The sequence below is a fragment of the Phocoena sinus genome, chromosome 9, assembly GCF_008692025.1.
Source record: "Phocoena sinus isolate mPhoSin1 chromosome 9, mPhoSin1.pri, whole genome shotgun sequence".
NCBI classification, from domain to species: Eukaryota; Metazoa; Chordata; class Mammalia; order Artiodactyla; family Phocoenidae; genus Phocoena; species Phocoena sinus.
Window position 1 is genome coordinate 97,234,561 of NC_045771.1, and position 27,443 is coordinate 97,262,003.

A 27,443-nucleotide genomic window follows, 5' to 3' on the forward strand; every position below is an offset into this window, starting at 1 on the left:
TATTGTGAACAACGCTGCTGAGAACGTGGGTGTACAAATATCTGTTTGAGGCCCTGCTTTCGATTCTTTTTGCCGTATACCCAGAAATAGAATTGCTGGATTAAATGGTATTTCTGTGTTTAATTTTTTGAGGAACCATCATTCTGTTTTCCGCAGCAGCTGTACCATTTTACATTCCCACTAAGAATACACAAGAGTTCGGGCTTCCCTGGTGGCGCAGTGGTTGGGGGTCCGCCTGCCGGTGTGGAGGATGTGGGTTCATGCCCCGGTCCAGGAGGGTCCCGCGTGCCGCGGGGCAACTAAGCCCGTGCGCCACAACTACTGAGCCTGCGCTCTAGAGCCCACGAGCCACAACTACTGAGCCCGCATGCCACAATTACTGAAGCCCGTGCACCTAGAGCCCGTGCTCTGCAACAAGAGAAGCCACTACAAGTGAGAAGCCTGCGCACTGGAACTAAGAGTAGCCTCCGCTCGCCACAACTAGAGAAAGCCGGCGCGCAGCAACAAAGACCCACCCAGCCAAATAAAAAAATAAATAAAATTAAAAAAAAAACAAAACAAAGGTAGTTGATTAGTTGGATATCAGTATCAGGGAGACACAGCATTGGTGGGAGGTTGGAGGACTGGGTTTGGGAACAGATGGAAAGCACAGGAGGGCCGTGAAGCTGGGAGCACAGCAGTCATCTCCTGTCTGGAGTTCTCTGATCTGCTGCCAGCCCCCAGGGTTCCCTCTGCCGTTAGATTACTCGCTCATGAAACAGTCTGGGTAAGGTAGTCCAGCTGGCTCGCCCAAGTGCCTGCTGCCCGCTGTGTAGATGAGGTCTGAGCCCCTCGCCTCTGTAGGGTTGGTTACCAGGAACTACCCCCATCAGAGCCACACACGTTCTGAGAGAAGTAGTTCCCCATGGGAATCAGTGCTATTAGAAAGCGGACAGGCACTGAGCTGGGAAAATGACCCCTGTCCACTGCAAGGCAACTCCTTGCACTACGGAAGCAGAAAGCTGCGGACATTCGCAGGGAGGGTGTCGGGGGTCAGGTCAGGCCAGCAGCGGGAGTCAGAGGGGGCAGGACAATCAGGCTGGAGCTGGGCTGACCAGGGCACCTGGGGAGGTGCTGGGGAGGGCAGCCTTGTAGGGGAGGGAGGAGGACAAACTCTCACCCTCGTAGGGGTGAGAGTTAAGGAGCGGGTCGGGGGAGGATGGTGGAGGTGTTGCTGACGGCAGAACGGGGCGGGCAGGGATAGTAAGGCTCTATTTCGGAGCTGGGTGGCTGTGCGTGTCAGCAGAGCATCCTGTGGGTGGGGGCAGGGCCAAGGCGAGTTGGCAGGTGGAGGTCAGAGGCTGTTCCAGACCCCTGGGGTAGCGCAGACGGGCACTGAAGGGCAGCGGGCGGCAGAGCTGGAGGGGACAGTGGGAGAAGAGCTCCCCCTTTTCCCCGCAGCCACAGCTCCTGCCCCTTTCCTCCGTGCTGTCTCCTGTGGCCGAAGGCCTGCCTGGAGGGAAACCGCAGACCCCACGGACCCACAGAACCTACAAAGCTTCCCGGTCTCAGGCTGCAGGAGTCGGGACATTCGTAATATCGCTATAATCATTCACGAGACATTCCCTGAGCACCTGCTACGGGCCAGGCTTGGTGCTAGGGATGGGATGACGCACGTCTCTAAGCTTGTGTTGCTGAAGCCGGGAAGCTGGGCTGACCTAAGGGTGGTCTGGACAAGCCCTAGGTGGAGCATGGCCCAGACCTGTGTCGGGAGATGGCTTCCTAGGGAGGTGGTACCTGTGCTGGGGCCTGAAGCCCAAGGAGGCCAGAAGGCCACATGTGGGACCTGTGAGGGGGCGGGCTCAGCCCTGATGACCACCAGAGCTGTTCCAGCACCTTCTGGCTCAGCTCCCTCCAGCCTACACCCTCAGCATCTCCATGCCCTGTGTCCTCCATCAGAGGAGCTGGTCTCAGTAAGTCTCTAACGAAAAACCGTGGGTGCCGGGGGTACCAGTGAGCCGTGAGCCAGTTGGAGTGGGCCTTGTTTCCTGTAACCGAAGGTCAAAATGAAGGAAAGAATCTCAATTGTCAGTTCATCTTTCTTAAAGTTTTGGCAGCGCTACTGTTGGGACTCAGGGTGGGCCATCCCATAATAGGCCACAATGGCATACTGATTATTTTGAATTAAAGTTACTTAAGAAATGACCAATGCAGGAGGGACACCCTGAGCCTCCTTTCTGTCTCCCTGAAAGCAGGAAATCACCTCTCTTGCAAAAGGTGTGCTCCCTACGCCTGGAGGGAGAAGGACACCCTTATTGCTAGAGACGGGAAATTGGGGCGAGAAGCCTGTATGAACACACCTTGGGACTTTTTAAATTTACAACCCCAAACCCAAATTCTGTTTAGATTCTTCCCCTGTTGAGCCCTCAAAACCTCAGTTTCTTCATGCTGTCAACTCCTCCCAAATTGGTTTCTTTGTCTAAAAATTGTAAAAGCTGCCTGCTTTGGTGGCTTCTTAGGTCCCGTTCCCATGAGACCTCCATGTACAGGAAATAAAATGTGTTTCTTTTTCTCCTGTTAACTGGTCTTGTTCAACTTTATTTTTGGTCCAGCCACAAGAACTCACGAGGGGAGAGGGGAAAATTTCCTCCTCCTTGACATTATTTCCTCCTCCTCTTATCTATGACAGCAAAACAAACCATCCCAAGTCTTACTGACTTAAAGCAACAATTTCCTATTTCTTGTGGTGCAGTGGGTGCCCCGACAGCTCGTTGTCTCTTCCTGCCTGAGGTTGGACATGGCCATTTGACAGCAGCTAAGGGTCCAACAGTCTCGGTTCCAAGTCCAGCCTTCGGTGGGATGGCCGAGGGCCAGGGCTCTCTCTCGCGTGACCTTTATTCTGGGCTCTGCCTTGCACAATGACCTCCCGTTCCGAGGAAGTGAGGACAGAACCACAGGCTGCTTGAGGCCACCAAGCCATGGGCCAGCCCAGGTTCCAGGGTGGAGAAACAGACTTGGCCTCCTGATGGAGCAGCTTTGTATGAACTTGACACACAGAAAGCCTTGACTATGGTGTGATTGCCCCACTGTGGTATGCAGACGAGCTGTGGCTCGCAGGGTCTCTGTCACCTCAAGACAGACGACAACTCCTCCAGCTTGCCACCCTTTCAAGGCCCTCACCACCTCCCCTCCCCCCTCCTTGCTGCTAGGAAACTGTCAGGTCACCTGTGCAGACAGCACCCATTAACTGTCTGGGGTACCAGCCCACCCCCAAGACATCTGCACATTGAATCAGGAAAACAAAATCAGATGCTGCAGGGGCCCCCACCCTGTGCATATGCCTGGTGGTCCTGAACCAAAACTAGTGTCTGTCCCAGGGGGCTTACTCTGGGCTGATCTCAGAAGAGGCTGGCAGGGTGTAGGTGAGTGCTGTTAAGAGGTATATATCAATAATTCACATGTTTTCATTTTCAGCCCCTGGGTGTGTGTGGGGGGGGAGCCTCCACGTGTGAGGACTCAGCCCGTCCATGGGCTCTCTGGGGCCACCTGTGGCCAGTTTGTTGTCCTGGAGAGGAAGACCCAGACTTATAGCCTTAGTGCCACATGCTTTGCTCTGGGATCAGTCCGCACAAAGATCGACGGCAGATTCAAACTTGGCTGTGCCACCTCCGGGCTGTGTGTGGCTCTGAAAAGTTTGCTTAACCACGGGGTGCCTCAGTTTCCCTGCCGCTGAGGTGGGGATAATGGCCATACTGTGTTGGTTAGGACTAGGTTCTGCTATAAGTATAAAAAAACTCCAAATAATAGGGCTTCGATCACATAGAAGTGTTTTTTTTCTTTTTTTATAAATTTATTTTATTTATTTATTTTTGGCCATGGTGAGTCTTCGTTGCTGCGCGCGGGCTTTCTCTAGTTGTGGTGAGCGGGGGCTACTCTTCGTTGCGGTGCGCGGGCTTCTCATTGCCGTGGCTTCTCTTGTTGCAGAGCACGGGCTCTAGGCGCATGGGCTTCAGTAGTGATGGCACGTATGCTCAGTAGTTGTGGCTCGCGGGCTCTAGAGCAGAGGCTCAGTAGTTGTGGCGCCCGGGCTTAGTTGCTCCGCAGCATGTGGGACCTTCCGGGACCAGGGATCGAACCCGTGTCCCCTGTATTGGCAGGCGGACTCTTAACCACTGCACCACCAGGGAAGCCCGATTACATAGAATTTTATTTCTCTTCTTGTGGGCAGGAGGTCTAGCTGTCATGTGGTGCCCCCAAGTGTCAGGGACCCAGCTGGGTCTAGCTCACGCCCCCACAACAGCCCTGGGGGTCGTATGCCAGGAAGGGAGGTAAAGAAGGGCACACATCTGTCTCTTAAGGGCAAAACTGATACCCACTGGGTCACGCCTATTGGCAAGGAGGCTGAGAAGTGTAGACTTTACTCTGGGGCTAGAGGCTGGCAATGAGGAGTCTGCCACGTGTGGCCCTGGAAGGTACCTCCACAGTGCCTGGTGCAGGAGTGCTCAACAAGCATCAGGTGCTGTTCACATCCAGACATGCCTCTCCTTCACAGATGAGGAAACCGAGTCCCAGAGAGGGAGCAGGGGTCGTTCAAGGTCACTCACCTACACGATGAGTGTGGCCCCCTGACTCCCAGGCCTGCTCCTTTGCCGCGGAGAAGGCCTCCCCCAGCACGGTGCCTCCCTCTGCATCTCCACATTCCTGGCCTTTCAGACCAGAAGAGTCTAGAAGGCTCACTGCAAAGAGGCAAGTGTATGTAGACCTATTATTTACTAGTCTCTCCAGTGTAACTGCATCCTTGCTGCAGTGAAATCAGAGCAAAGCACCAACACTGAGACCTCTCGGATCAACTCAGTCACCCAAACTGGGGGACTGGACCTCTCAGCCTGCTGGGAGAGGGCCTGGACCAGAGGGTGGGCGAGGTGGGCTATGGGGAGAGTGACAGCCATCAGACCCTGTCAGCTAATCCTCCGGACAGGCCACATCTTCTGGAGAAGCAGACGGATCACAGATTTCTCATGCCAGGGCAGAACTGATAAAAGAGGCTGTCTCTAACTTTATCAGTGGTGTCAAAATGGCTAAAGAAAGAATGTGAGCCCTGCCTCTGAGATGGGGTGGAGGCAGAGCAGGGACTGGGGCCCGGGCTGGGGGCTGCACAGTCTCAGGATAAAATTAGAAAATACAGCGAACAGCGGCCTGGATCCACCCTGACCATGCGCTGCACACCTGGCCAGCCCGGTGAGGCCACTCTGTCCCCACGCTCCCATCCCCCACCTCCCACCCCCTCCAGCGAGGCTGAGGCTCCGGTGGGATGGAGCTTCAGGCGAAGCTAGGGTGATAATTCAAAAAACATCTCCTGCCAACCCAGAAAACCTCTCCACCAAAGTCACAAGAAAGAAGACAGAGGCATTACTGAATAAGCACGAAGCCAGGACTCTGTGCTCATCACAGAGATGGCAGAGCAGGAAGTAGTCTTGCCCCTTTCATGCCAGTTCAACCCATCTGTCCTCGTCCTCAAGAGAAACAGAAACCAGTCGTGAGTGAGAGGCCTGGCAGCACTGTCTGTCACACAGCTCACCCGCCGCCCACCCCGCCCTGCCCCACTGGGACTGAGGGGGCCACCTGCATTTGCTAACTGCCTTTATCTGGAGGAAGAGCAAACTTCTCATCTCTTTACAACTGGAAGCAGGCTTGCAAGCCGGGCCATGGAAATCAGGCTCCTACCACACAGGGCATCTGGGCGAGGCGGGTGCAACCTCTCTCCAGAGAGATGCCCCCAGGTTCTTGGGAGATGGTCCAGCGTTGTCAAACTGGCAAGAGGCTGATTTAGCTTTTAAACAGATTTACACACACACACACACACACACACACACACACACACACAGAGAAAGAACTTACAAGTTTTCTAAAGGAAATGCTCTAAGGAAGGGGAGGAGAGTATTTACTTTCTTTGCATCAGCGAGTATTAACTTTTTCTCATTTTTAATTTGTATTTGCCTTTGCAGCCATCTCTGCTTGCACCACTCAAAGCCCAAGGGACTCAGCAGCACAGCGGGTCGGCCCTGGCTCAAGGCCCTCCTGCGGGTCTTACTGAGGACAGTAGCCTGAGAGACAGCTGCTCCGCGAGCTCCTTGGAACTGCTCTGAAGAGGAAGGCGAGAAGCCAGTTTATATACGATTTTTTTGGCTAGGAAATACATGTAGTCAAGCATACATCTTGGTAAAAGATTACTCCTAGTCACAAAGGACAAAGGATTTGTGACTCCTAGTCACAAATCAAGTTAATGATTCTAGTACTTTTCAATGTATGGGAAGATGCAGGAATCTGGGGTTATTGGAATCCTTCCTGAGATATGCATCTAACTATCTAGGGGCGGGTTATCCAAAGCACAGAATGCTTCCTCCTGTCTTCCATCCAGATGGTGGGCGACCGCAGTGGGCTGTGACTTGTAGAACTGGGTGGTGAACGACGCTTTTTGTTCTTTGTTCACACACCTGTGATCTTTTTGGTCTGTTTCAGAGTCTTTCACAACTTTTCCTTGAAGAGGCTTGAATTATAAAATCATCCCTTCCTTCTTTTTTTTTAATTAATTAATTTTTGAACTTTATTTTTTTAATATTTGGAGCTTTTTATCAGTCATTTTTCTACAGTTATCATGGTTTATTTCATTTATTTATTTTTGACTGCATTGGGTCTTTGTTGCTGCGCCAGGATTTCTCGAGTTGCGGCGAGCAAGGGCTACTCTCCCTTGTAGTGTGCAGGCTTCTCATTGTGGTGGCCTCTCTTGTTGTGGAACATGAGCTCTAGCTGTGCGGGCTTCAGTAGCTGTGGCGCTCAGGCTCAGTAGCTGTGGCGCACGGGCTTAGTTGCTGCGTGGCATGTGGGATCTTCCTGGACCAGGGCTCAAACCCGTGTCCCCTGCATTGGCAGGTGGATTCCTAACCACTGTCCCCCCAGGGAAGCCCCATCCCTTACTTCTTGAAATCAGTTTGTTGAACAAGCAGATCTCATGAGCTAGAATCATAACACCTGCTTGATGCTTGACTTTTGTTTTTGCTGTGTGTGTGTGTGTGTGTGTGTGTGTGTGTGTGTGTGTATGTGTATGCACGCACGTGCGTGCTGTGAGGCTTGCAGGATCTCAGTCCCCTGACCAGGACTGAACCCGGGCCCCAGCAGTGAAAGCACCAAGTCCTAAACACTGGACCGCCAGGGAATTCCCAACACCTGCTTGATCCTGTTCACCCATCTTCCCGGCAAGCATTCTGTGTGTGTGTGGGGGGGGGGGGGGGGGTAGGGGGCAGAGTCGGGGAGGCTGCCTGCTCTCTGGATGAAGACTCAGGCAGCGCCATGACGTTTGTGATCACGAATAAGTAATAGAAAGCACCGTGATAACTTTAAATCTCAATTCGCAATGTAGTAATTAAAATTGCCAAGTCCCAGGTAAACATCCAAACTGAACACCTCTCGGGTGAAATGCCTTTCCTCTTGCTTGCCTTCTGGAGGGAATGTGGTCAGTTCCTCCTTTCTCCCTCACCTCCTCCCGCCTCCCCAGCTGGGGGATTGCAGCAGGGCCTGGAGGGAGCGGGGCGGGGGGGGGGGGGGTGCGGGGGAGGCAGAGAGCTCTTACTCAGCGTTGCTGGTTCCTGTCCAGAGAAGGACTTCCTGTGTTCTGGGTCTTGCCCAGGTTCAAGCTGTCTCTCTCCCCACTGCCTCTTCCTCCCCGTTCCTGCCGTGGGTGCTCTGGAGGTTGCCCTGCTCCCCCTCCCATTCCCAGGATGAGGCTGGGTGCCCCCCAGCTCCTGGTTTCTGTAGGTGAGGTGGGGAACGGGACACTAGCAATGCCCTCCAGAGACACCCTCTCCCTCTCTCTGGCAGCCTGATCCTTTCACCCCCGAGGCATGAGGCCAATTCCGGAGTATTTCCTTTGGAAGTCTGCGTGTACTCCAGCCCCTCCTTTGGTGACAAGGCACCTCACCTGTTGTGTTTTCAAATGGGTCCCTCGGTGCCTTTCACACAGGGCCCAGCACACCACACGCGCGTGCAGAGAGGCCCACCTGAGCCCGTGTGCAGAGATGGGGTCCCAGGAGGGCAGAGTCCCTGGGCCATTGGCAGATGTTTGCTGAGCAGAGGCCCGTCGCGTGGCTCGACCCGGGCCTGGTGGAGACGGGCATAAAGCTCTGGGTTTCCTCTCCTAGAGGAGTGGCCCTGGGCACCCTCGCAGGCCTCGGCGTCCTCATCTGTAAGCCAGGCACATCCCGGTTCATATGTCACGGGACGGTGTGGGGTGAACGGAGGGGGCCGGTGAGGGCCAGGCTGGTTCTTACAGCAGTCCCTGTGGAGCCCCACCCCATCTGTCACAGACAGGCCACCACTGTGGGTCTAATTCGGAAACAGCGTTTATTGAGGTGTCCCCACAGGCCGGCCCTGAGTCCCAGCCGCTAGCGCCTCGGGCTCACTCTTCCTTCTCGTCCCCGTGGGTGATGATGTAGCACAGGGACTTGTAGTCGATGTTCCCGGCCAGGTCCATAGGCGTCAGGGCGAACATCTGCTCCACCTGGGGAGGCACTGGTCAGACACCGCCCAGCCAGGGCGTCCTGGGGGCTGGTGCCTGTGACCCGAGGGAGGCCTGAGACCCTTCGCCCCACGCTGCCCCTTAGCGTTTTCAGCCGGAGGCTGGGGCAGGAGCGAAGGGTGCCGTGGGTCTCAGGGCCCACCCTGGCCACGGGCCCGGCCCCCTCCCCCTCCCCCTCCCCCTCCCCAGTGTAGGAAACCTCTTCCAGATCCTGAGGTGCACCGCACTCTCACGCCTGGGCCTCTGCACACACAGCTCACCCAGCCTGCACCCGCCTCCTTTTCTGATTCCATGTCCTTCACCCTCCAGATCCCAAGAGAGATGGCACCTCCTCCGGAAAGCTGGGCTCTACGCCCACGAGGGCAGTGGGTCACCGAGACCTCCCCAGGGCCCTGCGGGGTGGGGGCCCTGCGAAGGGGCCTGGAGGGGTGTCGAAGGAGCCGGAATCTTCACCTCGGCCAGAGAGAACTTGTCTGCCTGGGTCAGGAGAAGCTGCTTGAACCTGGAGGAGGTGGGGAGCAGTGGGGAGGGCCTTGCAGGGGCGCCCGATCCAGGAGGGGAAAATGGAGGCTCCCCTGGCCCAGGTGGCCACCCCCCCAAAAGCAGAGAGGGCCCCAAAGTACAGGTGGCCACCCTCACAAGGCGACCCTCCGCCCTCCCTGCTTCCATCCAACATGGTGCCCCCGGCACTCGCCCTGCTGCTTCCACTTACTCGTCCCTGTTTACCACGCCCTTGCCACTGGGATCAAACAGGCGGAAGGCGCTCAGGATGGCTTCCTCGGGGTCTGTCCCTGGGAGGCCGAGGGGGCCAGGTAAGCAGCCACACTGCCACCCTCCCGGTCCCACCCAGGAGGAACCCAGGGTGCAGGGGGAGTCCTCCAGTCCCAGAGAAGCGAGAGGGTGTTCCGACAGAAAGTGCCCCTCGGGGCTCAGAGGCACCAGGATCGGCTGTCCTTCTGAGATGGGTGAGCCTGGCAGGGAGACTAGGATTGGGGATTTGGGACTGGAATCTGAAGGCGTATTTCCCAACCCCGAGACTTGGGGTGCTCAGTGCTCATGGGTCTGGAATGCAGAGGTGGCCCCTACAACCTCTGGGTGAGCGAGGGCCAGTTACGGTATGGAAGGGGTCTGGGTGGGATTCAGGCCGGGTCCAGGCAGGGTCCAGGTGGGGTTCAAGCTCGCTGCCTGGCCAGGGGGATCCAGAGCCGCCCCAGGCTCACCGTTGAGCTTCTCTCCAAAGAGTGTGAGGAAGACAGTGAAGTTGATGGGCCCCTTCCCTTCCTGCAGCATGGTATCCAGCTCCTCTTCTGGGACATTCACCTTCCCTGGTGGGGCGGGACGCGAAATGGACACAGGGACCTTGAGTGTCCCCGCGTAGGGCCTGGGCTGCCCCTCCCTCCTTCCCAGGGTAGAGAGTGAGAGGCAGCTCTGGGTGGGGGAGGTGAAGTGGAAGGAAAGTGTGATGGGGGAGGGGGTGTGATGGGGGAGGGGTGTGAGAGGAGCGGGGAGGGGAGCCAGGCCAGGGCGCTGCCTGTTGAGAGCCTGCCCATCCCCTCTCAGCGGGCTGCCCCCAGCCCAGCAGCTCTGAGCCGGGACCCTGGTGCCCGCAGGGCCGGCGGGCGGGAGGTGGGCGCCCTCACCTAGCTGCGAGTAGGTCTCGCGAAGGTCCGACTTGCTGATGATGCCGTCACGATTCTGGTCGATGCAGCTGAAGGCCTGTGAGGTGCAGGCTATAGTCTCCAGGTGGGAGCAGTCCCCACCCGGGGGAGGCGGGAGGTGGGGGCATCCTGGGTGGTGGGAGGAGCAAGGACAGGGGCCAGGACCACTGACCTACAGAGAAGAGGGGTGTGCTGGGGGCAGGGTGTCCGGATGGGTCCCAGGTTGTTGGGGGTAGGGCACTCACTTCCTTGAACTCCTGGATCTGGGCTTGCTCAAACATGGAAAAGACGTTGGAAGAGCCTCGCTGGGCCTGCTTGGTGGCCGCAGCCTTGCCCCGGGTCCCTGCCTTCCTGCTGGCCTGCAACACAGTGGGAGCGGAGGGGTCCTCTCCCCAGCTCCCCGAGGACTCCCTGCCACGGACCTCCCCAGAGCATTCCCGGGAGAGCCCGGGTCAGGGTCCTCTTCCTGTCCCTGGAGACCGTCTCTCTGGGCCCAACACAAGCACAGAAGTCACTGGCTCCTCTCCCCCAGCCCAAAGGACAGCACCTGCGGGGCCGCTGGCCTTGAGTCCCCCCCACCTGGCACTCACCATCGTCTCTCTCTGCAGCAGCCTGGTTGCTGCGAGGGGCCCACAGCCCCCTTTATGTCTCAGCCTTATCACCTGGAGCGCACCAAATAAGGACAGGAGGAGAGGATAGGCCCAAACTTGGCAGCCTCTGCCTGGGCTGGGGGAGGACAGGGCCCCCCGAGCAGATTCCAGCCACGTTCCTGGCGACCTTCAGCGCCCCCGCCCCCCGCCCTGTGACATCCGGGTGTCTACCCACCCTGACAGCACCGGTGAAACGCCTCCTGACAGCAGAGTCGCAACTCTCACCACTCTCATGCTGAACGAGGGGCCCCTGTAACCCCACGTGACTGTCCTTCCTGCAGTTCCAGCCCAGAACCCACTCAGGCCAAGAGGACAGCAGTGGTGCGGGGGATGGCCCGGGGCCCCCACTGGGCTTGGGAGGGCAGTTGGTGGTTCTGAGGATGGTCTCTGGCCCGAGACCCCTGGGGATTCCCAGAGGTTTTGCTGAAGATGCTTGGCCCCGGCCTCTGGCCCCTCTGACCAAGGGGCAGAAGCCAGCCCTGAGCTGGCTGTGACCCCAAACAGAGCCTCCATGGGATGCTTTTGGAGCACGGAGCACTGCCTGGACCCCGAGCATCCCCCGGGATCCCCATGAAAGTGGGTCACGAGCCCTTCTTGTGGGGCTCAACCGCAGAGTGAGGGGCCCAGGCTCCGTCTGCTGTGCCAGAGCTGCAGCCTCGAGGCTCCTTGCAGGCCCGGGGCAGACAGGGGCTGGGGGGGCTGGGGACCGCCCAGAGCAGGAGTGTGCTGCTGGCTGCTCCCGGAACCCGGTACAGGAGACGGCCCACTGGGGTGAGGAATGCGGGGAGGCCAGCTGGGAGAGCAGGGTTCTCATCCATCAGCCCCAATGTCCCTTTTGTATAGCAAGTAAGTATTTTATGACACCTCCTTTACTCTCCTGAAATGAAATTCATAGGCTATACAAGCTACCTTCATGGAGAATTGTAAAAAAAAAAAAAAAATACAATGCCTTGAACCATAACATAAAGGACAACTAGGAAATAATTTATGGTAAAATGAGATCAAATACTGCAGCCGAATGGTGGAACACGAGTACATGACTACTGATAATGAAGTCATCAGATGCTCACACAAACTTCTGATGCATAATTTAGACTCGAGAGAACTAAATTCCACGTGACGTATACCAGAAAACGAGAGAGCATCTCAAGGAGGATGTGACAACTCAAAATCACAACTTGGGGTTAAGTTCTGAATAAAACAACACAGTCATTCCAGATTTGCTGGATAGTTTCTCTCATTGAAAAGTGAGTGGAATACACCCTACTATATACGAGATAGATAATCAACAAGGACCTACTGTATGGCACAAGGAACTCGACTCAATACTCCGTAATAACCTATATGGGAAAAGAATCTGAAAAAGAATGGATATATGTATAACTGAATCACTTTGCTGTACACCTGAAACTAACACAACGTTGTAAATCAACTATAGTCCAACATAAAATAAAAGTTAAATTTAAAAAAAGATGGTAACATCCAAAAACCTGAAAAAAAAAGTGCGTCTATGTTAAAATCTTACGAAGACGTGTTCGTAAGTAACTGGTCTTAGGCCCTAGGCTTGGCTAACTTGAAGTAGGCATTTCATTCAGGACCAAATTGGAAGGACCGCGGAAATCATGTGACTTCTTGTAATCCTGGCCTCCCACTGCAGTCACTGTCACAACCCAAGTGGCTCCAAGGGATCCCCTGTTGAGACCGACGTGCAGCAGGACCAGTCCCAAGAACCAGCCATCCCCCTTCCCAGAGCAGCCCCACTCCTTCCCGGACACTCCCTTGGAGCTCTTGGAGACCTCAGAACCACACCCCGCATCCCACAGGCTGGTGGGCAGAGGCCTGGGCAAGTCCAGGACCTCTGACCACACCCCACCACACCACCCCATTCTTGTTCCTAAGGCCTGGTCTGTCACTCTTCACACTCCCTGGCATAGCTCTGTGGAGAGGATGGCAAACTCCAAAACACGCCTAGGCCTGCAGAGTGTCTGTGTACACGTGACCACGTCTATATGTTTATTGTCACACAGTCTTATACACAGAGATCAAAGAATGGTGGACAAGGTCATGTTCTAAACTTTTAAAACTTTTAATTAAAAAAACCCACACAGTCCCAGGTTGGGCATGAAGAGGTTGGTGTGGTACATGGAGGTCTGGTGAGAAGCAAGAGGCCTGGGTTGTCCCTTGGGGGTGTGCTGAGTGCTGCTGGGGTTTCTGAGTGCCCAGCGCCGTGGGAGCCAAGGACTCGATCCCGGAGATGCTCCCAGGCCTGTCTGTGGGTAGGGGGACTCCTCCTCTTCCTGGGCCCCTCTGGGCAGGGGCTTTGGGGACTCTGTCTCTTGCACCTCCTGTGAGGGTCCATCCCAGAACCAGAAACCACTCAGGGATGGCAGGATGGGAGGGAAAAAGCTGCCATCTCCAGGCCTCGGGGTACCCACAGCCTCCAACATGGAGCTGGTCCCTTCCATTTCCCAGGCCTGGGTGATCTGCAGCTCCCCGGGGCCCCCTGTGGAGCCCAGGTCTAAGTCTGGCCAGGTCATGAGGGCTGCCTCTCTATGTGGGCTGGGTTCCCAGGGAAGCCAGGCCATAGTAGAGTCCAGAGGGCACCCCCTTCCCAGAGCAAGGGCTGAGCCAGGCTGAAAGCTCCAAGAGGCAAGCAGTGCAGAAATGCAACAAAATCCTGAGTTAATAACTCCCTTCTGGGCCCCTGATTGCAGCAAGAAAGGTGAGGTACTTTGGGGGTTCTCCATTCCTGTTCATCTCAGCCCCCGACCCAGTCAGGGCCCTAGGGCTATCCTACCAACTGACCCTGAGAGGCGAGGCCTGCTCAGGGCCTCACCGCATCCCCAGAGAAGCTTTCCCCATCTCCTGGGGTGACAGCGGGGATGGGAGGCATCCAAGGTCCTTACAAGGAGAAGCCTCTTGACTGGACCAGGTTGGAGGGACCTGTAGGAAGTGTGTCCCCTGGACACCAGGTCTAGTAGCGGCCACAGCCTCCTCCTTGCCTTGCAGCCTTTATTCTCACTGGCCCAGCATGCAGGCCTTCTTACAGGCCACCGCGGAGATCAAGGCCGCACCCCGGCCGCTGCCCTCCTCCGACTCGATGAAGGTGATTTCACAGCTGGGCGTCAGCCTGCGCACGCTGGCGTGGAACCGCTCCTTGAAGCTGACCAGGGGGCAAGCGGGGCTGCGGTTAGTTAACGCGCTTAAGACAGGGCGGGGGGTAAGCCAAGGGGAACCTCCCCCTGAGTCTGTGGGCTTAGGGGAGCGAGGAGATTAAGAATCCTTGGGACCTCGGAGAGCATCCGTTTCGGCCTGCGTATCATAGATGGAGACCGATGCCCGGGCTCTGCCCTTAGGAGGCGAATTCACAAGAGGGAGGCTGGACCCGGCGGGGAGGTGCAGACGACGGAGCGGGCCCACCTGGGGTGCAGCTTGTACACTGAGCCGTCCACGCCCACGGTGATGCGCATCACGTCCTCGCTGCGGCTCTCGCGCATGCGGTTGATGACGCCCGCCAGCCCCGCGGCGCACATGCGCGCGGCGCGAGTGGACACGCTCTCGCAGGCGCGGCGCACGATGTCGCAGTCGGTGGCCGACGGCCTCAGCCCCAGCGTGCTCAGGATGTTGTAGATCTGCTTGCGGTCGCCCGAGTCACTGCGGGGCGGGGACAGGAGGGCGTCGCGGGAGGGTCGCTTGGTCCCGGACCAGCCCGATCCCCACAGCGGCGGCTTCTTCTCCTCCCCCTGCCCACCTCTCCCAGGCAAAGCGCTTTTGGGGCTCGGGCTTCCGAGCGGAGCGGGTCTGACTCCGCCAGGGACCAGCAGTAATCTGGTCATTACTCCTCTCTCTAAATCCAGGGTTTCCGCCCTAACGTGGGTGACACTGCCGCGCCTCGGGGCTGTTGCGTGGATGAAGTGAGACGAGGTCCACAGCGGGTGGGGAAGCACAGAGAGGACGCCTGGTCTCCGTCAGCTGCCCGACGCCGGGTTCCCCTGGGGGCTGAAGGCTACTACCTCGGCGGTTGCCCCACCCCGGAACCTTACCAAGCCCTGGGCTCCTGCCCCCTGACCTCACCAGGGCCCCGCCCCTGCGCTCTGAGCCCCGCCCGGGCCCCGCCCCGACGCCCCGACGCCCCGTGGGTCTGGGTCCAGGACCCCTCCCCGCGCACGCCACCCCTGTACCCCACCCTTCGACCCCAAGCGCCCGCGCACCTCTCCACCTGCGACACGAAGCGTGTCTCGAAGGCGCCACGCGTGCGCAGCTTCTCCGAGGCCTCCCCGTGGAAGAGTAGGTTCTCGTCCACAAGCTTCAGCAGCACGAGCCGCACCAGCTCGCCCATGTACTTGCCGCCGATGAGCTTCTCGAACCTAGACAGAGAGCAGCCGGGTCACCCCCAGGAGGGAGGTCCCCACCAGCAGGCAGAGGCCAGCCACCACCCCCTGTCACGGCCACGAGGAGGCCATGTGGGACGCTGTGACCACCCCCCGCCTTGGCAAAACCGGGTTCATGCCCGTTCCCACATTTATCAACAGAGGCTTTGGGGCCTTGGGAGAACGCTCTACTGTGGGGCCTCGGTTCAGTCCCTCTGAGGCCATCCTCAGGGAGGACCCTGCGCTGAGCCCACTTGGGTTTTCCCACAGCTGTGGAACGAGTGCTGTTCTCATCACCCAGTGTCAGTTGGGGGAGCTCAGGCTTAGAGCGGCTAGTGACCAGCCTTGGGCGGGCCTCTGCTCACTTGCTAGGGCTCCTAGGTCCCTGCGCTCCTGGAATCCACGGAGTTGGCCCGGTGGCGCTAGAGTCTGTAAACCTCCGTATTTTCATCTTGTAGCACATTGAATACTACCGACCTAGTAGAGGTTTATGAGAGCCCGAGAGGAAGCTCATGAAAGAATTAGCACGTGCCTGGCGTGCCGCAGAAGGCAGCTGATAAAGGAGAGCCCTGACTCAGGACAAGCTCTGTGAGGGCTGTCTCTCCAGCTGTCCGCGAACCCGCAGGATACCCCAAAATACTATGATTCATTCTGTAAACGTGTTCAGAGCTGTACTTTGGGGAACTCTGGGCTAAACCCAGTTAACGTTGCTGGGGGGCGTCTCAGAGCCTTCCTGTGCCAGGGGTCACCTGTCGGAAGCGGGGAGGTTCCTGCTCATCTATCCACAGACCCTCTTTTTTTTTTTTTTTGGAGTCTTAGTTTGGCCACACTGCGCGGCATGTGGGATACGACCAGGGATGGAACCCACGCCCCCTGCAGTAGAAGCGCAGAGTCTTAACCACTGGGCCGCAAGGGAAGTCCCCATAGACCCTCTTTTTAAAGACTAATCCTTGGCATCTCTCACTGTTCCCGGTTCACAGAGGGGCACACGCGTACGAGCTGAAGGAAGAGAAGAGCCAGCTTACGAAGGGATTGTCAGTTTGCTTTTCCCCAGAGCTGTTTAAAAACAAGCCCATTATCTGCGGGCCGGCCCCATCTGCCGCCAGAGCGGGGCGGGGCCGTCGTGTGGGGAGGGGGAGGGGCGGTCCTTACAGCTGCTGGCCGGGGTTCAGGGAGTTCTCGTCCACCACACGGTCGTACTCCAGCAGGAACTCGTCCAGCTCGCCCGAGTCCCCGAAGGCACCCCACTCGGTGTTGACACACATGCGGCCCTCGTCCCCTTCCACCAGCTCCACGTTCTGCATCTCCTCCATGTAGCAGGCGTTGCAGCCCGTGCCTGCGAGAGGCCGCAGCGTCAGGCCGCACCTGGCGCTGCGCTTCCTGGGATGCCCGCTCTGCTAGGTGCATGCCCCCCCCCCCCCCCCCCCCCCCGGGCAGGAAGCCCCGTGTGGTCCTGTCTTCCCAGCTTCCTTGAGCCCTCCACCCCCAGCACTTCCTACATCCCCTGGAGCAAAGGAAACCAGCTCTCCCAAGAGCTGGAAGACCTAGGTTTGCTGTGTGACCTCAGGTAGATAAGCCCAACTCCCTGGGCTCTTCCTCTTCCCCAAGAGGGGTTGGTAACACCTACTCCTATTACCTAGGTAGTTGAGAGAAATGAGGGAAAGAACATGTGTCAGAGTGCTTTGCCAATTAGAGATGGGTATGGGATGTTATGATTTTGTCTTATCTATGCACCACCCTTGTGCTCTGGCACTTTCTAAGCATGTGTTTGAGCTCCTCTGTACCAGGCTCTGTTGTGGGGAGGAGGCGGGCACCCAGAGGTGAGTATGTCACAGCGTGGGCCCTTGGGAGCAGCACACGGGCCACTGCAGGCGGGCCTGGCTAAGGAATTTGTAATTTGCAGGGTCCCATGCAAAGTGAAAACATGGGGTCCTTTGTTCATAAACTGAGTTTAAAAATGGTGACAGCAGAGCTTTAATCTGAACGTGACTGCACACCCCTCAAGCCATCAGGGACAGCAACTCAGTCATGCCAACCTCACACCAGCAGTGGAGCTGCCTGGAATTCAGGCCCAGTGATGCCGGGCCTTCCAAGTTTTTGTGGGGAAAAAACAGAAATCCAGACTTTGATATGGTTTCTCCCAATGTTTAGTGCTTGGTGATTATCATAAACATGTTTCTAAGCACATCAGGGCAGATGCGACCACGCGCCACTCTGCCATCTCTGCTCCAGATGGGGCGAGCCCGAGGCAAGCTGCTGTAGAGCCCAGGTGGTGGTGTCTTGGGGAACCGGAGAGAGCCAGGGGAGCACTGCCAGGGCCCCTGGAGCTCCTGTTTAGGTGTGGACTTAAAGAACTTTCCTATCAAACTCTTAGAGGAAAACATAGGCAGAACACTCTATGACATAAATCACTGCAAGATCCTTTTTGACCCACCTCCTAGAGAAATGGAAATAAAAACAAAAATAAACAAATGGGACCTAATGAAACTTCAAAGCTTTTGCACAGCAAAGGAAACCATAAACAAGACGAAAAGACAACCCTCAGAATGGGAGAAAATATTTGCAAACGAAGCAACTGACAAAGGATTAATTTCTAAAATTTACAAGCAGCTCATGCAGCTCAATATCAAAAAAACAAACAACCCAATCCAAAAACGGGCAGAAGACTTAAATAGACATTTCTCCAAAGAAGATATTGCCAACAAACACATGAAAGAATGCTCAACATCATTAATCATTAGAGAAATGCAAATCGAAACTACAATGAGATATCATCTCACACCAGTCAGAATGGCCATCATCAAAAAATCTACAAACAATAAATGCTGGAGAGGGTGTGGGGAAAAGGGGACACTCATGCACTGTTGATGGGAATGTAAATTGATACAGCCACTATGGAGAACAGTATGGAGGTTCCTTAAAAAACTACAAATAGAACTACCATATGACCCAGCAATCCCACTCCTGGGCATATACCCTGAGAAAACCATAATTCAAAAAGAGTCATGTACCAAAATGTTCATTGCAGCTCTATTTACAATAGCGCGGAGATGGAAACAACCTAAGTGTCCATCATCGGATGAATGGATAAAGAAGATGTGGCACATATATACAATGGAATATTACTCAGCCATAAAAAGAAACGAAATTGAGTTATTTGTAGTGGGTTGGATGGACCTAGAGTCTGTAATACAGAGTGAAGTAAGTCAGAAAGAGGAAAACAAATACCGTATGCTAACACATATATATGGAATCTAAGGGGAAAAAATAGGTCGTGAAGAACCTAGGGGCAAGATGGGAGTAAAGACAGACTTATTAGAGAATGGACTTGAGGATATGGGGAGGGGGAAGGGTAAGCTGGGACGGAGTGAGAGAGTGGCATGGACATATATACACTACCAAACGTAAAATAGATAGCTAGTGGGAAGCAGCCACATAGCACAGGGAGATCAGCTCAGTGCTTTGTGACCACCTAGAGGTGTGGGATAGGGAGGGTGGGAGGGAGATGCAAGAGGGAGGGAATATGGGGATATATGTATATGTATAGCTGATTCATGTTGTTATAAAGCAGAAACTAACACACCATTGTAAAGCAATTATACTCCAATAAAGATGTTAAAAAAAAAAAAAAGAACTTCCCATCCAAAAGGTGAGAATGGAAGAAGGAGATGTGAGAAACTAGAGGAGAGGCAGAGAGCAGGTCGCCGGCCCCTTAGGAGATGTGCATGCAATTGGAGATGGGTCCTAAGAACACAGAAACCCTCAGGGCTGGCCCTGAAGAGGCCGTGGAAGCAAACAAATTTAATGCTGACTTTCTGGGAACCAGGGAAATACCCACTCGCCTGTGTGTCCAGTAAACACTCCTCAGTAAGCACTCATTGTAAGGCCTTGGGAACTTCTAGGAAAGGCCCTTGGTTGGTGGGAAAGGGCCACTGGGGCCAGTGCTGCCTCCTTTCCTGGTACCTGCCTCCACTTCGGGCAGGGCAGACGGCTGCCCCGGGGTGTGGTAAGACTGTCCAGGGAGGGATGACACCACTCTGGTTTATCCTCTTCCACTTGGACAAATCTGTCCAGGTCGGTCAACTTACCAGATAAGGTGATTTAATTAAATCCTGATGGGCCAGGTGGACGTGAGCTGGTACACCATCTGAGGCAGTGACTTGTGAGTGTTGAAATGCTTCCTACCAATAAACAGCACCTGTTTATTGGTACACCCAATACCAATGTACATTGGTGTATTGTCTTCCGGGACACCCCTGCTGCTCCCTAAGACCCTGGGCTCCAGCACCTCTGGGGTCCATGACTGGCGCAGAGGCCGTGTGCAGCCTGCTGAAGATGGGAAGCCTCGGCCCCGTCTTTGGTGGTGGCCAAGGCCCCTGGGTCAGGCAGGGGGCGCATCCTTACCCACAATCATGCCAACCTCACACCGGCGGTCTTCATAGTAGCAAGAGATCATCGTGGCCACAGTGTCGTTCACCATCGCCACCACGTCCATCTCAAAGTCCTGCCAAGAGGCACAGAGGCAGTGGTGATGGGGCTGGCGGGGTTCTCAGCCTGCTCCAGGCCAGTCCAGCCAGGTGCAGAAGGCAGAGACCCCTTCCTGGGGGGATGCCCAGAAAGCCCTCCCTGGCTTCCCCGCAGGAGGGGAGGGGGAGAGGGCCCAGGGTAGGGGCAGGTGCAGATGCTACTCACCCCTCTCCGTTTGATGGCATCTCGCAGGAGCCCCACGATGTTGTTCCCTTCTGCTCCTGAGGCCTTGAAGCCCTTGGTCCAGTTGAGAAGGATGCCCTGGGGGGAGAGGGGGGCCTCAGTGGCTGCTGGATGCTGGGGGCAGGCGTGAAGGGACGGGAGCTAACTCGGACCACAGGGATGTGTACCCACTTTATAATTAACCTTTCTTTTAAATTAATTTATTCATTTTTATTTATTTATCCGGCTGCACCAGGTCTTGGTTGCAGCATGTGGAATCTTCGTTGTGGCACGCGGGATCCTTAGTTGCGGCATGCGAACTCTTAGTTGTGGCATGTGGGATCTAGTTCCCTGACCGGGGATTGAACCCGGGCCCCCTGCATTGGGAGCGCAGAGTCTTAGCCACTGGACCACCAGGGAAGTCCCTGTGCACCCACTTTAAAGCTGAGGAAACTGAGGCTCAAAGCAGCCGTATAAGTTCAAGAAGTGTTGGAGGTAATTTTCTACCAATATCTCATATTTCTGCAGGGCTGGGTCCCAGCCAATTTAAGAATGCTTGTGTAGTTAAGCCCAGGGTCGTCATCCCAGAGTGAGGATGAGGTCCAGAGGGGTGCAGCCAGAAGAAGATCGGGGCTCCTCTCCTGTGTGCACCCTCTGCGTGTGAAGGTCCCACCTGGCCCTCAGTGCCCAGGGGGGACTGGGGCTTGGAAAAGCAATGTGAGACGTTGCTCCTGCTACTGCTTCCGCCAGGAGTACTGACCCGGCTTTCTCTCTGACCCAGAGGCCCTGTGTGTTATGTATAACTGTGCGTATGTTTGGATAATTTACACACACATGTATATATATATATGTATAATCAATGCGTGTGGGTGTGTATGTATCGTTGACCTGTGAATGTGTATATATGTATGACTGACATGCGCATATATGCATCCATGTATACTTGACGTGTAAATATGCATGTATAATTTACACGTTTATATGTATGTATACTTGATATGTATAATTTACATGTATATATGTATGTATGACTGGCATGTGTAGATATATATGAATATATAACTGGCCTGTGTATATATATGTATGTATAATTTATGTATGCATAAAAATATGCATGTACAATTTATGTGTTTATATGTACGTATAATCGACATGAGTGCATGCGTGTGTACAATTTAAATATGTGAAGTGCACACATTTATGTGTACAATTCACATGTATAATTTATGTGCATACATACGTATAATTTACACGTCTATGTGAGCATGCATAACTGGTGTGTGTGTGTGTGTGTATGTGTGTGCGTGTAACTGTGACAGGCTAACTTGCCAGCTGGAAGGCAGGGTAGACCCTCAGCCCCGGCACGTTGCCACCTCTGCCACAGGCAGCGGTACAGCATAGACGTGACACACAGGTGTGTTGGAGCCTGTTTGCCTGAGTTTGAGCCGCAGCACCGCCACTTCCCACCATGGGCAAGTTGCTACACCTCAGTTTCCTAACCTGTAATGGGGGTGATACGCACGCCTCACAGGGTTGTGGGAGGCAAACAGTAAGAATCAGCTAATACGATCATTTCCCAGAGTCTCACGAGAGGTAAGTGATGGAGGCAGTTTGAATCCAAGGCTCTTTCCCAACAATGGGAGCTGCATTCGAAGGCAGCGCAGGGCAGAGTTCATGGGTGCCTTTCTCTGGGGTGTCTGTCCGTCCATCCGCCCACCCCCCCCCCCACCCACGCTACACCTGTTCCCACCTTGTCGATGTCTTCGTGCCTCACAGGAAAGGAGAAGGTGAAGCCCAAGGGCAGCTTCTTGTGCTTCATCTGATGCTTGTCCAGGAAGTCGGAGATGCACTCAGAGATGTAGTCAAAGAGCTGCAGGATGCACACCGAGGAGGCCATCAGCGGCAGCGGCGAGCCTCCTGCCGAGGCGCTCCTCAGCCCTTGCTGAGCCACAGGGCCCCAGGAGAGCGTGGCCTCGCACTGCTTGTCGGGACTCAGGCCCTGAGCCCCGCTCCATGCCACAGTCCCGCTGACAGCAGCCCTCGGGACAGGGCAACGCCAGGACGACGGGGTTGGTCCCTAGCCCAGCTGCGCTCTGTTAGCCTGGCCCTCCCGGCTGGACCCAGTGGAGTCCGGTCTCAGGCTCTGGGCAGAGGCACATCCCTGGCGATAACTACTATTTCTGACTCCAGCATAGAGTACTCTTTGTTGCCTCCAAGTGTTCGGGCCACCCCAGCCCTGGGCTGCGAGGACCAGCTGCCACCCCATTCACAAAGGCCTGTCCACAGACCTGGGCGTTACAGAGTGCCCTGCTGATTGACCAAGCTCCCTGGTGGGCGCCAGCGTTGCTCCACACCCAGACCCACGGCATGCGGGGCTGCGGCAAGGACCGGGCGGCCGCTGGCCTCCTACCTTGAAGCCCTGCCCCTCGCGGGGATTGGCTCTGGCTGCTCCCCACCTCCGCCCGGGGCTCATCCTACTTCTGTGGTCCTTCCCGAGTCCTCCCCGTGGTCAGATATTAGAATCGCAGTCATGCCACTTGGCATCCATGCCGGTGGAGGGTGAGGGCGACACGTGGGGTGGAGATAGAACGATGGGCTGCGAGCCTGTTGGACCAGTGTGCTCTCTTGGCTGCCCTGCCTTGTTCCAGATCTTTCTGGGAAATTGGGCAGGGGTGCGACCTTCCGGGGCCGCACCCAGTGGCCGTCCACCTAAGCCTCTCAGCTCCCTCCTCCTCCTGCAGCAGGGTCCCCTGAGGCTGGGCCCACAGCTCTGCCTGCCCCTGGTAGACAGGTGGGCCCTCCCACCAGGACTAGCCATGCTCCGAGATCCTGGGTGGTCCTGACCGAGGTCTCTGGCCCCCCAAGCCCTAGCCCGAGCTGCTCACCATCTCAGCAGTGCCCGTCATGGCGTCCTCGGGGATGGAGTACATCTGGTGCTTGGTTTTCACACTCCACTGTCCCTCCTCCCCTTCCCCCACCTTCACAAGCATCACCCTGAAGTTGGTGCCGCCCAGGTCCAGGGAGAGGAAATCCCCGACTTCTGCAGCCACAGAGAGAAGTACATCAGTCTCATGGGCACCGCCGGGCAGGAGCCCCCAAGACTGGGAGAGGAGGAAGGGAAGGCATGGTGGGGGGACCAGAAGAGCTGGACGAGGGGACCCCGATGCCAGACATCTGGGGGACCCCAGGATAAACTGTGGAAAGGGCAAAGGTGAACTGGGGAAGGCAGCAGGAATCCCTTGTCTTGGGCTGAAGTCGCCCCCAGCCCAGGGCCTACCTGAAGACCTAGGAAAATGGCCCAGACTCAGGATTGGGCTGGGAGTCCCCCAAATGACTGTGGGAAACCAGTTTCTCATTGTGAGATGAAGAGAGCCAGTTTCCTGAGGCCAGAGTGAGCCTGAAGGCCCCAGGGCTGGGCCAGCGGAACAGAGGGTGAGACCTGGCTGGTCTCTGGGGCACAGCATTTTGGGGAGCTGACTTGGGGCTGCTGGGGACAGTCAGGTCTGTTAGGAAGGGCCTGGGGCACTTCTCCCTGCTGGGGCCAGGGGACAGCTGCCTCTGGATGAGGACCTGATGGTTCCCATGTGAGTCCCATCCCTGCCCCACCCTGGAACGCGGTACCTGAGCCTTCCGGGGTAGAGCACACGTAGGTGGGCAGCATCTTCACACTGGCCTCCTCGTGTGTCTCCAGCCTCAGGCCTCGGTCCATCTCCTTCTGCATCCGCCTCATCACCTTCTTCAAGTCCTCATCCTGCAGCTGGAACTCCGCCAGGATCTGTTCCACCTGCACAGGGAGGGAGATGAGGAACAGCTGGGCGGACGAGGGGCTGTGCAGTACGGGGAAGGGGGACCACAGAGTGTGTGTTTCCCCCGCACACCGACGGTCTCCTTTTGCCCCCTGACCCTGGGTCCAGGATGGCCCATCATTTCAAACTATCACAGTTACAACCAGTTGAAAAATTAAGACAGCAAGTTCCAACGCCAGTTTCCAAACAAATGCAGCTTGGGGCGTGTTGGAGGGTGAGGGGCAGAGGGCAGACATGGCACCTCCCTTTGTACCCCTGATCCAGGCCAGGGGAGGAGGGAGGCGCTAACCAGGAGAGTGAGTGAGACACGGGCTGGAGGAGCCCACCTGGAGGGCGATGGGCAGCTGGTGTTACTGTCTAAAAGATCCGATCATTATACCTCTAGGAATCTACGCTAAGGGAGTTAGTGGGCCAGTGCATACACATGTTCATAAGTGATGGTCAAGACACACTACTTAGAGGTGAAAGTTAGTTAGAGGTGTCTGGTGGACTAAAGCATGGCAGTCCATAGCCTGGAAGGCGCTGAGGCCCTCAGAGGGAGGAGAGGTCCCTATACATTGACAGGAGGGAGGCTGGTACACAAAGCTCAGATTCAGTTCCGCCATTCCCGTGAGTGTGGACGGCCTGGGTTGGGTTCTCCTCCCGCGCCCTCTGGGGGAGTGGCTGCTTGCTCATCCCTTCATGGTGGCATGACATGGGGCTTAAACACCGTGCCCATGCCCACTAGTGCCCCGGAAGCAGGGACCCTGCCCTGACCTCGCGTGTGGACCGTGGTGTGGCTGCCCTTTCCCCTTTGCACAACAGCACGTGTTCATGGAGAGAAGACCACTTTGATTCCCTACATATTTGGACCAACAAGGAAAGGGAGGCTGCTCGAATAAAAGCCGTGGGTCCACTCTTCAGAAAACTCCTACTCTCTCGCTGGCGGTTCTCCACGTAAGCTCGGGGGGTGGAGATGCTCTGAATTCCAATCAGGAGACAACAGAGCTGCTTGCCCCTTCTTCCTCAGTTTTTAGAGCCCACATTTTGTTGGGGGCCTGGGGAGCTATCACTTCAAAGGAAGACAGCCCCTTCCTAGGCCCAGGGGACAGCCCGTGACTGGGCTAAGCCAAGCCCAGCTATCTTATCCCCTTTTGCTGGTGACTTGGTTTAGAGATGGGCATGTGGCCCAGTTCTGGCCAGTGTCAGGTGAAGGGAAGCCTGATTTTAGCAGGAGGGGGGCCTTCTGGGAAGGTCAGTGCGCCTCTAACTTTGTGAACATAGCTGTATGAGGGTGTGTTGACCGGCACTGCAGCAGATATCCCGAACCACGAGGAGACAAGGCTGAAGAGAAAAGGCTGTTAGCATATTATAGATGGCAGAGAAGAGAGACAGAGTGAGCCCAGCCCTGATGACATCACTGATGTGCTGAGCCAACCCTGGACCCACCCACCTCCAAGTGCCGGTTGTGGGAATAGATACTAATCACTTAAGGCCACAGTCAGTCAGGTCTTTAGTTTCCTGCAGCCCAAAGCATTCCTAATGCATACAGATCCTTACTTAGGAGCGAATTCGCTTACCAAGACCTCACACTTAGAATTTAAACCCAGGGAAGGTCACAAAGGGGTGGGGCTGACAAAGTCTACGACAAGACACACAGAGTCAAACACCAGTATTTGCTAAGCCATTCTGCAGCTCTAGGGTGAGCTACAGCCCCAGATAGGGTGAGGGTGCAGCCCACCCCAAGGCTGTCCCGGCAGGACATACCCCCGGAGAGGCCCTCACGCTCTGTGAAACAATCCAGGCCGTCCTCAGAGACCCATGCCTACAGCCTGGCCTCGTCTCTGTTTCTTTCACACACTTTCAAGTAAAATGCGCCAGCAAGGAACAGCAACATTAACATTTGCTGAATCCTTCCAATATGCCAGGCTCTGAGGTGAGTGCACTATACAAGCTGCCTTTCATCCTTGACACAGCTCGGGGGTGGGGCTGGCATCCGCTCATCTTCTAGATGCAGCCACTTGCAGCCAGCACAGAGTGAGGCCAGCACCCAAAGCCATGCTGTCAGAAGTCCTCAAGAGGCTGCCCGGCATCTCTCCCAAAACAGAACTGTAAGACATCACGGCTCTTCACAAAAGCGATACTGATCCTGCAGAGGTCCAGCCCGCAGGCCCCACTGGGCTCCATCCCCTCCCTCTCCGTCATGGCAGCCCAGCCAGTGGCCTCAAGCCTGGACTCATGAGGGGCTGTGACCCAATGGCTTCACCCTCTGTGTCCAGGCCCATGTGGGCAGAGTTTGGGAAGGGTGCTGGAAGGTTCCATGGCTGCAGTCCAACACTCCAGGCGGCCACAGGCTCACACGGGCCTCCAGAAACCCTCCCTGTGGCCGTGGGGAGCGTCCTCCATGGTGGGTGCGAGCCCCTTTCTCGGGTGCATTGGGGCCTGCAGACACCACAGTTAGCCTGCAACCCTGAGAGGAGGCACTCCGACCTTACCCCCAAGGCTGCGTGTCTAGGCGGACGCCAGTTGGGTTCAAGTCACGGGGCAGAGGCCTGCCTCACAGACCCCGTGGAAACATCCCCAGAAGCAGGCACTGTGCACCAGGCCCCGTTTGGGGCATCCCCAGTTCTCCCTTACGCTTAATCCCCCTGGAACCCAAGCATTTTATTATCTCCACTTCCTTTCCAAGGCCACAGATCTAGATACTCAGAGCTGGCTTTGAACCCAGGTGCTGGCTCTGAGCCCACCTCCCCTCCCTACCCCGCTGGGCTGCCCAGCCCTTCCCTGAGCGCAGGCTGGGTGTCCGTGCAAGCTGGCTTAAAGGTCTTGCCGAGCAGCCTAGGAACTGCGGGGTGCTGCTTGAGGAACCCCAAGAAGCCACCTGTTCCCCCCCAAGTCACAGAAGAACAAAGCACAGACAGAGCCTGCCCCCATAGCTGCACCCCTGCCTGCTCACCGGGAGGTCACAGGACACAGCATCAGGGCTCACGGCTGCACCCAAACATGGTGGGAGGGGGTCTCCTGCCTGAGCAGCTCTCTTACTCTCCAGGCAGGGCCACTGCCACCATCTGACAGTGCCACAGCCCCCCAGGACTCCGGCTTCTGGTGCCCCGGCCCGGGGCTTTGCAGGAGAAGAGCCAGACTGCCCAGTGCCCTCTGGCTCTCCGGGGTCCTCCCATCCTGGCCCTCCTGGGATTCTCCAGGAGGGTCTGAAGCTGGCGGGTTGGGGACACACTTCCCCAGGAGTGTGCGGCAACTGGCCCAGGGTCACCCACTGTGTGTACACAGCCATCCCATGGCTGTAGCTGGACCCACGCAGGGCTCATACTGCCCTCCAGGACACTGGGATGGGTTCTGGAGCCCACAGGGCACCCAGCGTTTGCCCAGGGGCCCCATGCCTTGGCCCTCTGGGGCCCGTCCACTGCTGTGCAGGTGTGGGAAGCCCTCTCAGACCTTCCCCTGTCCCCTCATCTGTCAAATACAAGCCCCACAGGATGTCCTGCCATCTTTCCTGAGCCCTTGGGGCAGGGTCCCAAAACACTGACTGTGGCATAAATGGGGCAGGTGTCCCCAGCCGAGCCCCACCAGCCCCCGTTATCCCTGCCCAACCAGCTTGGCCCCTCCCACTTTGCTTCCAACCTGCACAGCCCATGGCCTTGTCCAGACCCGTGTCCTTAAGGACTGTCCTCATACTGATGGCTGAGCGCTAGGAGGGGACGTTCTGCAGACTGAGAAGGGGT

At 56.3% G+C, this 27,443-nt stretch overlaps 2 protein-coding genes across 9 annotated transcripts in view; both read right to left on the reverse strand.

Annotated features, from left to right (window-relative positions):
• Positions 1-8,357: 8,357 nt before the first annotated feature.
• MYL7 (myosin light chain 7) lies at positions 8,358-11,057 on the reverse strand. 3 transcript variants are annotated; one of them, XM_032643585.1, is made up of 7 exons: positions 10,800-10,975; positions 10,455-10,568; positions 10,192-10,267; positions 9,772-9,876; positions 9,264-9,342; positions 9,005-9,053; positions 8,358-8,533 (listed from the first exon to the last, which is right to left on the reverse strand). In XM_032643585.1, exons 1-7 carry the CDS (start codon positions 10,800-10,802, stop codon positions 8,432-8,434), a joined length of 528 nt encoding a protein of 175 aa, XP_032499476.1. In that variant the 5' UTR covers positions 10,803-10,975; the 3' UTR covers positions 8,358-8,431. The 3 variants fall into 3 exon arrangements, with proteins under 3 accessions (XP_032499476.1, XP_032499474.1, XP_032499473.1); XM_032643583.1 differs by lacking the exon at positions 8,358-8,533 and adding an exon at positions 11,035-11,057 and having other exon boundaries at positions 8,757-9,053; positions 10,800-10,871; XM_032643582.1 differs by lacking the exon at positions 8,358-8,533 and having other exon boundaries at positions 8,757-9,053.
• A 1,864-nt stretch (positions 11,058-12,921) lies between these two features.
• The window catches only part of GCK (glucokinase), a 49,259-nt gene continuing 34,737 nt past the window's right edge, over positions 12,922-27,443 (reverse strand). Inside the window, exons 2-10 of one of the 6 annotated variants that reach the window (XM_032643579.1) lie at positions 23,540-23,702; positions 22,804-22,958; positions 21,669-21,788; positions 19,922-20,017; positions 19,634-19,733; positions 16,382-16,565; positions 15,071-15,226; positions 14,280-14,513; positions 12,922-14,022 (exon numbers count right to left, since the gene is read on the reverse strand). In XM_032643579.1, the coding sequence (XP_032499470.1) occupies positions 13,878-14,022; positions 14,280-14,513; positions 15,071-15,226; positions 16,382-16,565; positions 19,634-19,733; positions 19,922-20,017; positions 21,669-21,788; positions 22,804-22,958; positions 23,540-23,702 (1,353 nt within the window). In that variant the 3' untranslated portion in view covers positions 12,922-13,877. Of the gene's footprint in view, positions 14,023-14,279; positions 14,514-15,070; positions 15,227-16,381; positions 16,566-19,633; positions 19,734-19,921; positions 20,018-21,668; positions 21,789-22,328; positions 23,517-23,539; positions 23,703-27,443 lie in introns of those variants that run through there. The other 5 variants (XM_032643578.1, XM_032643577.1, XM_032643581.1 and 2 more) reach the window with 5 other exon arrangements.

Excerpts from the sequence above, each read along its gene's own strand:
- MYL7 (XM_032643583.1), bottom strand. Across the intron at positions 10,268-10,454 it reads AGATCCAGGAGTTCAAGGAA|GCCTTCAGCTGCATCGACCA; the intron begins GTGAGTGCCCTA and ends TGCACCTCACAG. Across the intron at positions 9,877-10,191 it reads CGAGACCTACTCGCAGCTAG|GGAAGGTGAATGTCCCAGAA; the intron begins GTGAGGGCGCCC and ends CCGCCCCACCAG.